General features: G+C 37.9%; 1 protein-coding gene across 1 annotated transcript in view; it reads left to right on the forward strand.

Annotated features, from left to right (window-relative positions):
- Positions 1-2,440: 2,440 nt before the first annotated feature.
- Positions 2,441-16,073, forward strand: part of LOC139713648 (poly [ADP-ribose] polymerase 1-like) — a 63,216-nt gene continuing 49,583 nt past the window's right edge. Inside the window, exons 1-9 of the mRNA XM_071625356.1 lie at positions 2,441-2,788; positions 6,184-6,271; positions 7,920-8,134; positions 8,472-8,677; positions 9,911-10,013; positions 11,165-11,281; positions 12,962-13,176; positions 14,682-14,786; positions 15,531-15,697. Of these exons, the coding sequence (XP_071481457.1) occupies positions 2,663-2,788; positions 6,184-6,271; positions 7,920-8,134; positions 8,472-8,677; positions 9,911-10,013; positions 11,165-11,281; positions 12,962-13,176; positions 14,682-14,786; positions 15,531-15,697 (1,342 nt within the window). The 5' untranslated portion in view covers positions 2,441-2,662. The remainder of the gene's footprint in view (positions 2,789-6,183; positions 6,272-7,919; positions 8,135-8,471; positions 8,678-9,910; positions 10,014-11,164; positions 11,282-12,961; positions 13,177-14,681; positions 14,787-15,530; positions 15,698-16,073) is intronic.

The following is a 16,073-nucleotide window of genomic DNA, read 5'->3' on the forward strand; positions in this document are numbered from 1 at the left end:
ATCTTTCTGTAGCTAAAGATTGTACTATGTTGTGTTTGTGTGTCATTAATGCGAGTGTAATGTCTTGTGTATCTGGAAGGAGATCAACATAAGTTTTACTGTCTCAGGCAAGTTGGTACATGTGACAAAATGTATACACTGTAATAATTGCACAGATTTAGGAATTCCATCAATTTGAATCTTACTTTTGGTATATATTTCTTATGAGTGAACTATAGAAGATATAGATCCTGATGTGAACATTTTGAATTCTTAATTGCTATACGCTGTATAGAGGGCTTTTCCCCAACAAGACCCCTGAGCCTTTTCTTCAAGTTCTCTGTTTATTTCACATTTCACTTAGACTTCATATCAAAGCTTGAATCAAAGGCGTTATTTCAGATTGTAAGTAAGAGGTGATTACGGTAAGTGTATTGTATGCATTGTTTTTGTTGTAGTTTTTATTTGAAATGGAAATAGATAAACGAAACGAAACAAAACTTATCAAGCAATGTAGTGATAGTTGTCGTTGTTGTCGTCGTCGTCGTCGTCGTTGTCGTTTTGTAAAGAGAGAGATTTGTCATTGACATGCAGTGCACCACAGCAACATTTTGAAATGCTGCTATGGTGGCTAACTGGTCGTGGCCTATAACCTGCTCCCATAAAAATTGTAACATTGGGTGTATGCTGCATCATAAGGGAAATTCCTTAGCACAGACACTAAATAGAGATGTTCACTTTATAATGCAAATCTTACCTGTCATTACTCATGATGTCTTTGTGAGGTCTCTATGTAGAAATTTGATGATCTGTTTATCCCATCAATGTTACCATGACCAGTCGCATATAGTTGCCCACAAATACAGGGGCATGCAGAAAAAAAGAAATCGCAAATCATCTTTAAAAGCTCACCCCCCCCCCTACACACACCACCACCACTACCACCATACCACCACCACCACCACCACCACCACCACTCTAACTGGTCATAAGAAATTATGTAGACATAAGACGTAATAAGTTACACTAACACGGGAACCTATATGAGTGCTGGCATGCAGTTGATGAAAGAGTTGGTTAGGTTAAATTCGTTACACATTGTTTTGTATATATGTCAATATGATACAGATGAACAGCGCTGGTCCTGAAAAGGGGAGAGGGATTTTTAAAGATATTCTGTTTCAATGGTGTCGAATATTGTTGTTCACTGGTTTTATTCTTCATTATTTCGATTTCGAATGTATATATCAAGTGTGTGCCGGACGTGTGCATGCAATCTCAAATATCATATTTCCTTTGTATTTTTGATAATAATTATGTATAAGAATTACGTCTCAAGTATTACGATTAGTATATGGACATAAGTAGGCCTATATTACGTCCATATTACGTCCATCCACATTTATACGTCCATACGTCGATATTGATAAGTATTTATTTCTATTTCCCCTTGTGATATGCTATCTGAATTATCCTTTCGCATACCGTCTGCACTGCTGCTTTTCATACATTGGAAAACGGCTGAGTCGCCTAAAAGTATATTCATTTTCTTTTCCGTTACGATACTTGGCCACACCAAAAGTAGGCCTGTAGAGTAGTGGGCCTAATATTTGCTTTCAGTAGTGTCGAACTCATGCATAACTCATGGGCTTTATAATTCGCGGATGTCGAACTGAATGCAATCTCAAATATCGTATTTGTTTTGTTTGTTTGTACGTGTTTTTACGTATATGGACGTAAATAGGATTGCATGTCTAGTAATAGGGCCTAAGAACATTGTTTTGTCAGAGACTGAAAACCAATTGACCTAAACAAACGGTAGGTTAAGCAGGGGCGGATCCAGGAATTCCGTAAAGAGGGGGCGCGTTTACAAAACTAAAGGGGGGGGGCGCACGCACCCCTCCCCCATTTTTTTTCTTTTTATTTCTTTTGTTTCAACAAAAAATAAAGGGGGGGGGGGCGTGCGCCGGTTGCGGTCCTCCCTGGATCCGCCCCTGGTTAAGTAAGATGACTGATGACAAAGATATAGTGTTTCTCCTGAATTGTTATCGTGTAATTTTCGCAAGACTCTTGAAATGGCATTTAACCCCGTGCATTTAGGACCTACAGGGAAATGTCCACCTTATCATTATATTTATACGATAAATGTGTACTTTCTACGGTATTTGATGATGAAAGGAAGAAAAACAAAATCTGTCATTACGGGGTTTTTTTTCCAGACACGTTTGTATCATCACGCATAGATAGGTTCAGCTGCTCATTTGATAATGACGACAGCTCTCGGTTTCTGGTGCCTGTTGGGGCACGTTTTTGCTTTGACAAAAATCTCTTTGGCTTCCATTCACCCCACCTATCCGTAGAGGACGCGCTATTGGGCAATCCCATCGGCTTCTTGTACGGGCATGTTATGAAGTGTGCTTATGTTGAGTCTGTCCACAACGTGTTGCATAGGGTGCACGGCCAACGGGATCAGAGGACGGCAGCGGGGCGAAGACCGGTAGCAGTTGAGTAGTAAGCCGGTAGCCGCATGCAGCGATTTGTGCCAGCTATTTGTAGGGCACGACTGACTGACTGACACATTGCACAACTTTACGAAGTAACCAACCGAGTCAAGTGAGTGCCTACCAAACCAGCGAATTGTGCGATCAGCCAAGCTGTTGATTCTCACAAAGACAAGAAAGCAATGGCAGATGACGAAAAGAGAGATCGACCCTTTCGGGCTGAGTATGCTAAAAGTAATCGTTCGTCATGCAAGCTATGTCGGAGTTCGATCTCCAAGGACAGTCTGAGACTGGCTAAAATGGTCCAGGTGAGTACTGTAAATTACATAATCTGTGCCCACACTGCACCATTGTAACGACATCAGTGTTGAGTTGTTGAAAGTAAAGTTTACAGGTGTAGTAAGCAATAATGTAGACAGAAAGATCCGTCTGTCCGGAGGACTCTTTTATATTTTGCCATTAACGCTGTCCTCCGTATACGGAGGGGATCCGTGAAGCCAGACATAGTCTCCGCGGAACATTCCCCGACGGACAGATACAGACCGATCTTTCGGTCAAGCAATTATACACTTTGCGGCTCATCCTCCATCCATCCTAGTAATATAATAACAATATTACACATATCACATCACATGTTTCGCAATGAATGAATGCCGATGGTCATTTATTGCACCTGTGTATTTCGATACCCATCCCATCATCTCTTTTAACTCCATAGATCATACCATGACCATGAAAAGTATTGATGGAGAACCTTGTATTGAAATAAATGAAGCTGTATGACTCGTACTGTAGGCAAATTTGTAGTACCACGACTCAACTTGCACAAGTATTAACACTGCAGTAATGCACAGCCCTGTCGAGCTGTCGCTGTACACAAGTATTGCGACAGGCGCACGAGACGCCGTGCAAAGCATGGCGTCTGGTCGGGCTAGAGTAACAGCAGCTGAGATCAGTGTACAGTTGTTCAAATCTGACTGGCATCAGATTTGTCATGTTATTATTATCTCTCGCATGATGATGACTGTCAGTCGACTTCCGCACTCAGAGTTGATTTGACCAAAGATTGGTCTGTATCTGGTCGTCTGGGATATGTTCCGCAGAGACTGCGTCTGGCTTCACGGATCCCGGGAGGAGAGCGATAACGTCCATACATGTAGATATCTCGATTCCAGTGAACCAAGTTGCACAATATCACAGGATATACTCGAAAGGTCTTATGTTTTTCCGTATCACTTACCGGTACATGAATTTCAACCACAGGTTAGTTACTGGGAAACATTGATATCGACATTGACTTTATTAATGTCGTCGCTCAAAACAAAATCAATCTTCACAAGTGATGCTGCTTGCACAATCTGAAACTGAAGCTAGCTGTCTAGTATTATGTGAACAGGACTCACGCTGATGCTTATGTTAATGCTCTATTAACAAAGCGCATGGAGACAATTTTGCGTGTCGTTAAATTCGCGATCCAACTGTGATTCGCGAAATTCGCAAAAATTAAACCTTTGCAAAAATAACAGTTTATACAGTACATATGTGTGTGTGTCTGTCTCTTTTTGTCTGTGTGTGATGATCATGCACATACAGACAGAAAAAGAGACATGCAGAGACAGACTGATTCTGTGGAATCTAGGAAAGTGCATTTCTCATATGAATTGATTCAACTTGTCATGAGCCATTTTGCCTTGATTTTCTTATCTTATTTTTCTTGCTCGTGGTTACTTGAAAGAGTTGTCACATATTAGACGGCTAACTTCAGTTTCAGGTTGTGCAGGCAGCATAGGCCGTGATATCTCACAAAAAGCAAGTTGTTTTGGGCAATGATTTGAAAGTATAACTGTAGACGTCGATATCAACGCTTCCCAATGACCAATTTGGTTCGAATGTTACGTGAGTGGTAGGAAATATGGTAATACTTATATCCTGAGATTTTGGTGCAATTTAGATCATTGGAATTTGAGATATCTTCCTTGGATATGAGAGTATACATGAATGCCCAACTTCATCTATTGGCTATATCAATACAGAGACTGCCACAGTCCTCTGATGGAAACCTCACTTTATTACGTAATTTATTTGTAACTGAACTAGTTCTCCATCTTTCTGTATTTTCTCCCCTGCAAACCTAATCCTCAACAGCTGTCTATGGCAGGATAGTCTGAGACACAGGAAGTGAATGCTGTCCCAAATTTTTTAAGAAGCAAAGAATGATGTACTTGACCTAGCTCTTCACATCTATAGCAAATGACGAAGAATTTCAGTGTTGTGACCAAGATGTCCCTTTGGGATGTGGTGTACAATGTGTAATCCTTCAATGCAGTATTACATTCAGTGATTTCTATTTTTAAAGTGGTCAATTCATCACTGAATAACCTTTTTAAAAAAGAAAAAGAAAAAAAGAAACACCTTTGTGATCTTCTGATGTCATTGATTATGACTGCATACTTCTGTATTTCTAAGTGCAGCTCCCTTATTTAGCCAAAAAGATTTTTTATTAAGATATGAAATATCCTCTTTCCATCCTGCTCCCAAACCCCACCTTGACACCGTCATGAGATGTTGCATTCATTCAATGAATTATGACAGTGATACAGCTAAGGAAATGATACTACTGTATATTGGAAACCCATGAAAAGACTTACTCAATTATCTCTTCTTTTTTAAATTGTTTATTTATTTATTTATTTGTTTATTTTTTAACTGATTACATGATATTAAGATTAAATTCTGCAAAAATATCAGGAATTGCTGCATGAATGCTGATGATAAAAGACAGATGTATTGTAGATGTCATATTAGGGAAATGTAGTGTTGGAATGAAAAGTGTTGTATTTTTAAGTCATATTACTAGTACTTAGTCATTTATGGAAGTACATGGTCCCTCTGCTCTTGTAACTTTTTCTCACCAATTTGTTTAGTGTTCTGTGTTCTTTTCACACTGCCTGCCTCTCAGCTGGTGATACAGTATCACATTGTATGCAACCAGTGGATAGCAACTGAAGCAAGCGACAGTTCATATGCTGGGAGTGACATCTGATTCTAATATGGTAGCTTTAATGTGACAATCCACTTCAATCACCATCCAGTTGTGGATTGCCTTCTTCTATCAGTTGTTCTGTCTTTACACACATACCCAAATATGATTTGAATACAGACAATTACACATGCACAAATATGCCCTTTGGACTTGTGTGATCACAGTCAGTTAGCAAACAGTAAAGATTAAAAAAAAAAATCAGGACTGTATCAATAGAAAGGATAAGAGAGTGGTGCTGCAGGGGAAATAATAGAACAGAAAACAAAGACGATGCTGAGGGGGAAAAGGCCACCATACATGAACTGAATTACCAACCATGCTAATATGGTTGCCAGCTTCAGTTGACATTGGTTTCATGCCGCGCAAGTATGCCCTGCCCCAGTGAATGTGGTGAATATCTAACACACAGGCCAAAATATCATTTTAATGATAGATTTGTGACAAAAACCACAGCAAGGTCAGGCAATTTACAAAAAGTATATATGTGATTACTCCTCGTACTAATATATCACTTCGTGATATATTACTCCTGGTACTGCTGCAAAGTTTGTGGATATGTCTTTATATGAGGAGTCAGAACATAAATGAGTTCCCACCATCAGAAGCCGAAGTCATCGATAATTATGTTGAAATACTTGTTGTTGTTTTTTTTTAATACAGTCTCCGGTATTTGATGGGAAGATACCCAATTGGTTCCACTACAACTGTTTCTTCAAGAAAAATAAGCCAACAAGCCAGCATGACATTGGTAATATAAATCTTTGTGTACAGTAGAATTGGTTGCCTGCTTATGCTCATGAAATAGAGAAAATGGATATTTTGCATTTTGTTTTGTTTCTCATTTCAGCAATGTGCACATTAGCTTTACACATATAACACTACAGTGTCTATAATGTCCAATAGTAAGTTTGATTATTGGAAAATGTACCCCATTGATGAATTATTTTGAATACAAATACTGTAGTAAAAATTGGCAGGTGAGTGTAATTCTCAAGTATTACCATCAAGTATATATATATATATATATAATATATATATATATATATTTTCATTCCCAGTCGATCAAATATTTCCAGTGCATAAATATAGGTTAGTCAGATATCAACTGCAATGGCTATTTCAAAAATTAAGTCAAAATGTATTGTCCATTAGTTAATTCATTTTCCTTAAACATCAGTATATATAATTCAAATGTTAAAATTGTTGCAAGATTTCTTCTGTTGTGCTCTCTCTTTAGTGAGTTTTCCCTTTAGTGAGCATTAGGGCTCAACAGAATACCTTGGAAACTTTGTTTTGGACAGAAGTATTATATTCTGAAAAGTAATTTTATAGTCCTAAAGAACTGCAAAAGAAAAAAAAAACAACAACACTTGCCATGTTTCCGCCAATTGACTCATGTTTGGATTAGCTGTACAAAATGATTTACCTAAAAGTTGCATTTTGAAAGTAGAAGAAGTTTCAACCCAAATATCATATTTTAATTAATTACAGAGTATGAAGCATGTCAATAAATTGTTGTTTGTAATGGCATGTAGGAATCTATGCAAATCTCTTAAAATCTGATTTGAATTCATGCTCCTTTGTAATTCTGCATTACTTACCTCTTTTGCAAAGGTATGCTTTTCATTTTCATCTTTGGTTTACCTCATCTCTGTCTGATGTTACCATTTTTGTGAGAAAATTGTTTGACTGAGAAAATTTTCGTCAGATTTTCAGAGAGCTTGGATTTGGGCTTAGGGACAAGTTACCAGATTTGTTTGCAAAATGTTAAAATTTCACTTTTTTCTCTGTATCTTGGAAATTGTTCAAGGTATCTTCATGGAACATAGTATATATGCATCTACTGACTGGCAGTGGTTATCTAGGGAATTTAGGGTTCATGGGGTCAAAGATCAGGGGTCAAAGGTCAAGGGCAATACTTCAAAATTTTACTATTTTCCTTATATTTATGCAATGCCAGCAGGATTTTTTTTAAAACTCGATGTATGCATGTGTAACCCAATAGAGATTCTCTGGGATTTTTTTTTTTGCCAAGAACGTCAAAGGTCAAAAGGTCAAAGATCAAGTGAAAGTGCTGAACTTACTTCTTTCTCCATATCTCGGAAGTGGCTCAAGTTATCTTGAAACCTAGTACATGCTGAATTTATGTATGTTCTGCCTGACAGTGATTCTCTTATAAATCAAAGGCCAGATGAAAATGATAACAATTTACTGTTCAATACAGAAATTGCGCTTTTTCTCCATACCTTGAAAATTACTTTGTTTTTGTCTTTCCTTTTAGTAAATAATCTTCATTGTTGTGATATGATTACATTCGTGACATTCATGGGATTTCTGCCATGGCAACGGTCAGAGCTCTCCCAAATGATACAGTTGATGTTTGGTGTTCTCTACAGGTGGGTTTGCTAGCCTGCGGTGGGACGACCAGCAGAGGATTAAGGACTCCATGGCAGGAAAGACGTCCAGCAAGCCAGCGAAGAGCGCAGACCCCGACGCCCAGACGGATGATGCCGAGACGGGCGATCCCGACCGGATCCTCGACAGGTTCTGTGTCGAGTATGCCAGGTCCGGTCGCAGCAGGTGTCGCATCTGCGGGAGTAATATTGCTGACGTGCGTCTCTTTACCCCTCAGTGATTCTTTTCCATACATGATTATGAAGTCTTTTGTTGTAGTGAACTGAGTCAAGATATCTCATACTGATATATCAGCTGGTCTGTTCTCATTTGACTTTAAAAAAAATAGGCATCTGTAAATGATTGCCGAAATGTGATGCTGCAACTAAAAATTGTCCAGACTCAGAATGGGTTGTCTTTGTGTTTATATGGCATCCTTCACTTTTATTTCAAAATCTAATTGATAGAGAAAGTATAATTTTGTATTAAGAAAAACACCTAAAAATGATGAATTAAATATCTGATTATTTGTTTTAATTGTTTGTGTTTTACAGAGAGAGATGAGAATTGCTTTCATGGAGGAGCAGGAGGAGGAGTCCTATGGTCTGGTTGCCCGCTGGCATCATGTGGACTGCTTCATTGACTCACAGGGTGATGAGGATGTCCTCCCTGGATGGCCTCCCAGTGGCACTGCCAAGATGCTCTCCGGGTTCAATTGCCTCACTGCTGGAGACAAGAAGACCCTGCAGACAAAGTTTGGGTGAGAAACACTGTCAAAGTGACAGCTTTTCCACTCAGAAAAATTCATGCTTGGCCAATTTCAGGGTGTCTCTCGATAGAAAAAATTATGTGTGTTATGTGTTATTATTTTCAAGATTTTTTTTTTTTGCAGTGAACTGCAAACATTTTCCATTACTTTCCAAGCTGTGACTAATTCCATGTTTGCAGTACTATATATGGAATAGGTGCTTGAGAGTAAATTTTGTTGCCAGAAATATTTTCAAGATTGTCAGAATGTGTGAAAGATGCTGTTCCATCTAGCTAGCTTACAACTCCCCCCCCCCCCCCCAAAAAAAAAAAAAAGTTACTGGGTACTACATGGATGAATTTTATCCATTGCCAAAAGTCAATCAAGAACAAAATAGTAGGGAACCATGATCAAGTTTGTGTCATCAATTTTGCAAATAGCAGAAGTTTGTATTATCTATAACATTTAGGTAAAAGGACAAATTTTTCATACTTCCCCATTTTATGATTTCTAGACATATTTTTCCCCTAAATAAAGTCTCTGTGAAAATGAGAGTGACATTTCATTTGGAAAAAAAAAGATAATATGATACAAGATTACTGTTTTATTATTTGTTTATCCTGCAGAGCAAAACCGTTGAATGAAATAAAACTTATAATCAAGACTGTTCAAATGAACAAGCTCTACCGTATGTCCCCCAGAAAATTACAACGGGATCCTCCGCAATGATATCTTTAAAAATAGTGAATCAATCCAAATACAAATTCAGGGTATGAAACTTCAACTCATTGCCCACATCTTACAGAAAACCCCATTCGATTTGTTTCAGTAGTCAAAGAGAAATGAGGAATTTTGTAGAGGATGTCAAGAATCTCTTCCCTCCAAGTTCTGTCTATTGTATTCACACACAAAAGCATTGAAGTGCTAAACTTGGAAGAATCAGACTCATGACATGCTTTCCAACAATTCACATTTCTCTGTGACCGCTTAACCAAATTGAATGGGGTTTTCTGCAAAATAGAGCTAAGATGTTATATTGACTCCGAAGTAGCATTTAGACAGTTTAATCATTTTGGGTGTTATCAATGCGAAAATCTGATTGTAATTTTTTTTTTTGGGGGGGGGACATACTGTACATCCACTTGTGAATAATGACCAGGGAGTGTCAGACACAGAATTTCTCTATCTAGCTCTCAATCATTCCAACACAGAGCTCTTACCAGAGTGTACTCTTTTCCTGTGCAGGGATGTCATTCCTCAAGCAAAGAGCTCTAAGAAAGGTGGCAAAGGGGGTCCACCTGCTAAGAAGGCAGCGCCCAAGCTCAGCAAACTGGAGAAAGACCTTAAGGTCAGTCCAGCTCGCAAGTTTTCTATCAAGCATCTGGTATACACAACTTGACTTTTATTGGATCACATCCTCGGGTCTCTTCTTGTAAGAGAGCTCATTAAACACACGGCCATTAGTTTAAGGACTTACTGACCTATAGCTTTTTTACCCCACTGCCCCTCGGAAATTAAAAAAGGACTATAAAACTCAAAGTGCTGAAATGTTACCGAGGAACTACTGTGCTAAGGAAGAAAACAAGCAAACAAAATGTGGCAACTGTGCCGTTGTAATTCTACATCTGCATATTCATTCTGTGAGTATATGTAGGTAAGCAGAGCAAAGACATAAATCCATGTTATGATGTCAAAAGTTGCGAACTCGGTAGGCAAAAGAGTTTTTTTATTAGTGAACAGTCAGTGCACTTGCATTTTCTAGACCCACACATCCATTTTCATGTTGGTACTTGTTCGGTATACAGTTTATAGTTTGCTCTTGTAGTTGTGAATTTTTGAGATGTCTGCTGGTTGGCATGACCCGCAGTAAAATCATAGAATTCGCATCATGAACTGTTTCATCAAAAGGAAGGCATTGTCTTGTGAAGTGGTGTTTTATTTCTGCAACCATATCCTTACTTTTGAGCTTTTACAAAGTTAATATTTGCAGAGACTCACATAGGTGTGTGCCAAGCATTTCAGCCATCTGAAAAGTTCTTGGATTAAAATGATGATAAAGTTATTGCATATGACAGTCAACATTTACATCCCTTGGAGCAGTATGTTATCACTCACTGAAAATTAGACTAACAAACCTTTTTTTCAATAGTGCTTTTGTAACATATTCCTTGATGTAAAATTGTATGTCAACTTGACATTAAAGCACTATGGATATCATTCAGTGTAACTTTTCAGTGGAATTTCTTCTGGTGAAATGCCTTTTACAGGGCTGCACACTTACCCATTTTTTCTACTGGTTCTACCTGTCTGTCAAACCAGTAGGTACCCCGTTTTCCCATTTTTTACTGGTCCATTCCTGCAAAAGTTACTGGTCAGACAGTGATTTTCACTGGTTAGGGACCGTCGGACTAGTGCCAATGTGAAGCGTTGCCTTTTAGCTTGTAGCAGAAAACACATAATGTTAATCACTTTTCTTTGGGTTGTTTTTGCGAACATCAGGCTCAGATGGATAAATTGTGGGAGATCAGAGATCAGCTTTATCGCCAAGTGAATAACAGCGGACTGAAAGAAATTCTGGAAGCAAATGGCATTACACCACCAACAGGAGAGAGTAATGTGAGTATTTGGTTTGTGAGCTTGGGAGCTCTACAAATTTTTAATTTATAATTTTGTGTTAGTTTCCCTAATTTTTCCCAATTGAAACCTCAAATATGGTGAATTTGAATGAGATTGTTTTGTCCAGGCAAAATCAAAATGGAATCTTGTTGTTTCTCTCTGATAAAACTCAGATCAGGATTCAGTGAAACTCAGGCATTTTAAAAATATCTCTGAGTCTCAATATGCTATCATTACAAATTGTGTACACTCACTGAATAAACTTTTGATATCACAATACGATGTGAACAGTGATGTTTATTTGCAAGCTGTCCCTCAGATTTAGCTCTCTTTATGCTCTAAAGAAAGTACTACAAATGTGTGCGCTGCTATACCATTACTAGGAGGAGGTTTTTAATGCTCCTGCCATTCGTTTAGCCATATTGATATGAATAGAAGGAAATAGTTAATAATGGTAATGATAATATGAAGAATTTATGTAGCATCTGTTACAAAAAAAAAAGAAAATGTATCAAAGTACTTTACGGTTCAAAATATATTAAGAAATTAACGCTGAATCAACATTGACAATAAGCAAGAGAGTCAAACAGTTTAAAGTCAATTGCATGTTTAAATAATTCATGCATTGCATATATAACTTACAATATTATCTTCATATAGGTGAGTCTGGACTTTCTTTTTGGAATCATCTATGGGAATTGAGTCCTGAATTAACCATTCGTTCAGACAGTTATTGCATTCTGTGATAAACTGCATCTACTGTAAATGTGAAAGACACTGTAGTTAATCGTAAACAGGAATGAATTGACAAAGTCCAAGGTTCCAAGCTGGATTTTCCTTTCAGCTGCTGCTCATAACTTTCCAAGATGAAACGTGACGTCAAGTGAATTTGCCTTAAAAAGAACATGCACGCAGCATGTTAGGCCACGTAAATGATAACATAAACAGTGTAATAGTATGTCTGCGGTGTTGATCAATGGTGTTGTAACATCCTTCAATGTCAGTATCTTTGTATTTTCTACAGCTTTGATATGAAATTCAGAATGTTCTTGCAAGAAAAGAGGTGCAATTCATATAGAGTTCCAAAGTGATAATGTCACAATATTTTGTTAAATGGAACCAAGTGCAGTCAAACCTGTATATAGCAGCCACCCAAGGGACATGAAAAATAGTGGCCATTATAGACAGGTGGCCGCTATAGACAAGTTCTTTAACATACTTTTCTCTCAGAGGGAATTACTTTTAGTGGTCGTATACAGCATGTGGCTGCTATAGACACTTGGTTGCTGAGACAGGTTTGACAGTACAAGTATGGTTAGCAACAATAGTGTTCACAGACTGGGCCAGGTGAGGTTGTTTAGAACCAGTTTCCATGGCGATGAATGGCTATGACATCACACTTTTGTACTCTATAGCATTGTGCTAGTAAGTCAAAGGGAGCTGCTCTCTCCCATTTCTCTCATTCTGAAGGTACCCCTTCTCTTCCAATATCTCCATTCATAAGATAAGCTGTCAGATCTTTGAGTTGATTGTCCAAAATCTTGGGTAAAAAATTCAGAAGCCATGTCTCGTATCAACTGATAGCCAAAAAAAGATTGAGTTTTTGTTTTTGTACAGACTGTTCGACTCTTATGGAATTGTCATATTTATTTGTGTTTGATGTCTGTTGGTCTTGCTTAGCTCCTCAACAGTGTTGCAGATGGGATGATGTTCGGGATCTTGGAACCATGCAAGGAGTGCTCCAATGGTCAGATAGTCCTAAGTGGGTCTGGCCTGGGATACCGCTGCACGGGGAACATCTCATCCTGGACCAAATGCCAGTTCCGGAGCAAGGATGTACCCAGGAAAGCCAAGTGGGAGATTCCAGAGTACCTTAAAGAAAGCAGTAAATTCTTGTGAGTTTTTATTTTTTATGTCTTTATCATGAAGTGTTGCAGGAAGCATTAAGGTTTTGGTTGTCCATAATCAATTTTGTGGATGGCCTAACTTGGCATATGAAACTTGGCATATGTGCTGAAGGTCAAATTCATAAAATTTCACAATTTCCCCCACATCTCTGCAAATTCTCTAGTCAAAGCTTTGTGCCAAGTTGTCAAAGGTCTAAAGTCAAGTGAAAAATGCTAAAATTCATTTTTTTTTTCATCCATAACTTTGAAAATGGGCCAATGTATCATCATGAAACTTAGTTCCTAATAATGAGTCTCTTGGGAATTTGGAAGGGGGAAGGGGGGGGGGGGGGGGGGGGGGTAAAGAAGCCAAAGGTCAGGTTGGACTGCTAAAATTGTACTATTTAATACTGAAATTATACTATTTTCTCCATACCTTCGAGATTTATGGTACTCAATATATGCACTTACTTGATTAACTAGGTATATACATGCATCACTGCACAATGATTCCATAGGGAAATATTTGGGCGATGGGGTCAAAGGTCAAGTGAAAATGTTAACATTTCACTTTCCTATATTTTTTAAATAGCTCACCATATTTCTGTGAAAATTGGATAGTACTTAACCAGTTATTTGAAGAAAATTGTTTGCATAGGGTCAAAGGGCAAGGATCTCTGAAACAATTTAACCATCCAAGTGAAACCTTATTCAAGGAATGTAAAAACTCAACACGTTTGTGGTTGAGCAAAACTTCCGAACATGTCATTCCAATTTTTTGCTAATCATGAGAAACTGTCATTTTACAATGTCAAGATGTACTATGAACCTATTTGAAGAACAATGCTGCATGACAGAGGCATACTAGGCACCATAGCAATATTTCATGTTTGTTTTTGCTCTATGGTCATTTATCAACCAAACTCTAATTAAAGTTGTAGAATTTCAATGGGTGCTATGCAAAAACAGAAGAGTTTGGTCTGTTATCTGGAGATTAGTCAAGATTCAACTACACCATGAGTTACACATTTACAATACCACTAGGAGATGGGATAGACTTAGTTCTTGTTTGAACTTCTGATGCCATATCAAAGCAAATGCAGTGAAAATGATTGTGCCCAACTGTTTTATCATTTTATCATATTTTGTCACTGATGGTAATTTGGTTGTGCTTTTAAATGTTTTTCAATCAGTTAATGCTCAAAGTCATGAATGAGGAATATTCAGTTCATGAATTTATGATTGTACGTCTTTGTCACAATGAAAATCATGTAGATTATTCAAAACCATCCATAAATTGTCATCAAGTCAATCTTAATATGTGACAGATGTCTGACAAAATCCATGCCATATATACTAAGGCACCCCAGGTGCAGACCTAATGCAAAAGTTTGCCATATCTTTGTACTTCTGATCTTTCCTGTGTTGTGCTTAGGATGTAAAAAAATGCAGTTTTCTTTATCTTTTCTCTCATTTTTTTTCAATAACTTCTTGTGGTACTTGTCTGTTTTTAGAGAAAGTTTCAAGTTCAAGCCTTACAACAAGGGCAAGAGGCTCTTTCCAGAAGATGAGGAGCCATCAACATCAGCAAGTTTGGAGGCTGCTGGAGAGGGCAAACGGTTAGTCAAATAGAAAAGGAACAATAACAATAACTACAGAGATATTTCGTGAACATGACTCTGTCATATTTAGTTACACTTCATCGTCTTGACACGTATCATTATCATGATCATTTTCATGTATGTCTCATTACTTTCGGCAGCTTTAATGCACTTCTATCAGCAGCATCTTGCTCAAAATAGAATACAAGTTGTTGATGATGTCAAACTTTTGAATGCTTCTTCCATTAACCCAGACTTCTGCCAGCTACTGTTTTCGTATTGATAAATACCTTCATTTTTATGTTGGAATCTTTTCTTTCTCTTCTTGCATATTGTTTGCCTGTTCAATTATGACATTTTTATAACCACTTATTGGGTAGTTGGCCATTTCAGCCAACTACAGTTTCTTACAAGTTTCCATAGAGACGGTGATACTTAATAGAAATGTGTTGTTTCATAGAAAAAAAAACAATAAACAAACAAACAAACACATTTTATTTCTTCTTCCAGAAGTGCTGTCTCAAATCACTAATGTGTATGCACATGATTGACATGCCTTTGACATTCATGGGGGGGGGGGGTTAGATGTGAATGTCAGTCTTATTCATAGAATTTGAATTATTACCAAGTTTACCCACTAAAACTTAAATGGCATTAGTGAGTTTTACAAGTGGACTGTAGTATGATTCGTTGAATTGGAATAACCAAGTGTACCCCCTGAACCTCCTCCCCCCCCCCCCCCCCCACCCCATCCCAATGCAGAAAGTCCGCCAAGAAGAAAGATGAGCTGCCTCTTCACAACTGCACCATTGTCCTCCACGGCAAACTGAGCCAGACCAACACGGAGGTGAGGGCCAGGGTCCAGGAGCTTGGGGGAGAAGTGTCTGGTACCGTCACTCCACAGACCGCCTGTGTCATCAGCACCAAGGGTAAATCCACAGATGCCAACTGTTACTTTTTACAATATTTTGTACTGGTTTTTTTTTGCAAAGAAATACTGAAGGTTTTATGTAAAATACTGTTTTACCAATTGTATTATTACACGTGTCTATTGCAGGAAAGGTAAAAATACTGTTTTTCCGCCAAAATTTGCTCTTTGAGCTTTCAGAACACTGCAATGCTGTTTTACAAAGGTGGCATCCCTGTAAATCACTTTCCTCTACTGGGCGTATCCAAAAAAAAAATGTTACACTTTTGAAAAAATTGTCTAAACTACATTTCAAAATATTTGGAAGATATTTTCATATTTATGGATGCCCAATAGTCTTATCTATCAAGTGTAATCAACAAAACAAATTTTTGTTC

This window comes from Diadema antillarum, unplaced genomic scaffold (assembly GCF_040938485.1).
Source record: "Diadema antillarum isolate AM-2024a unplaced genomic scaffold, OU_Dant_1.0 seq00002022_RagTag, whole genome shotgun sequence".
Taxonomy (NCBI): domain Eukaryota; kingdom Metazoa; phylum Echinodermata; class Echinoidea; order Diadematoida; family Diadematidae; genus Diadema; species Diadema antillarum.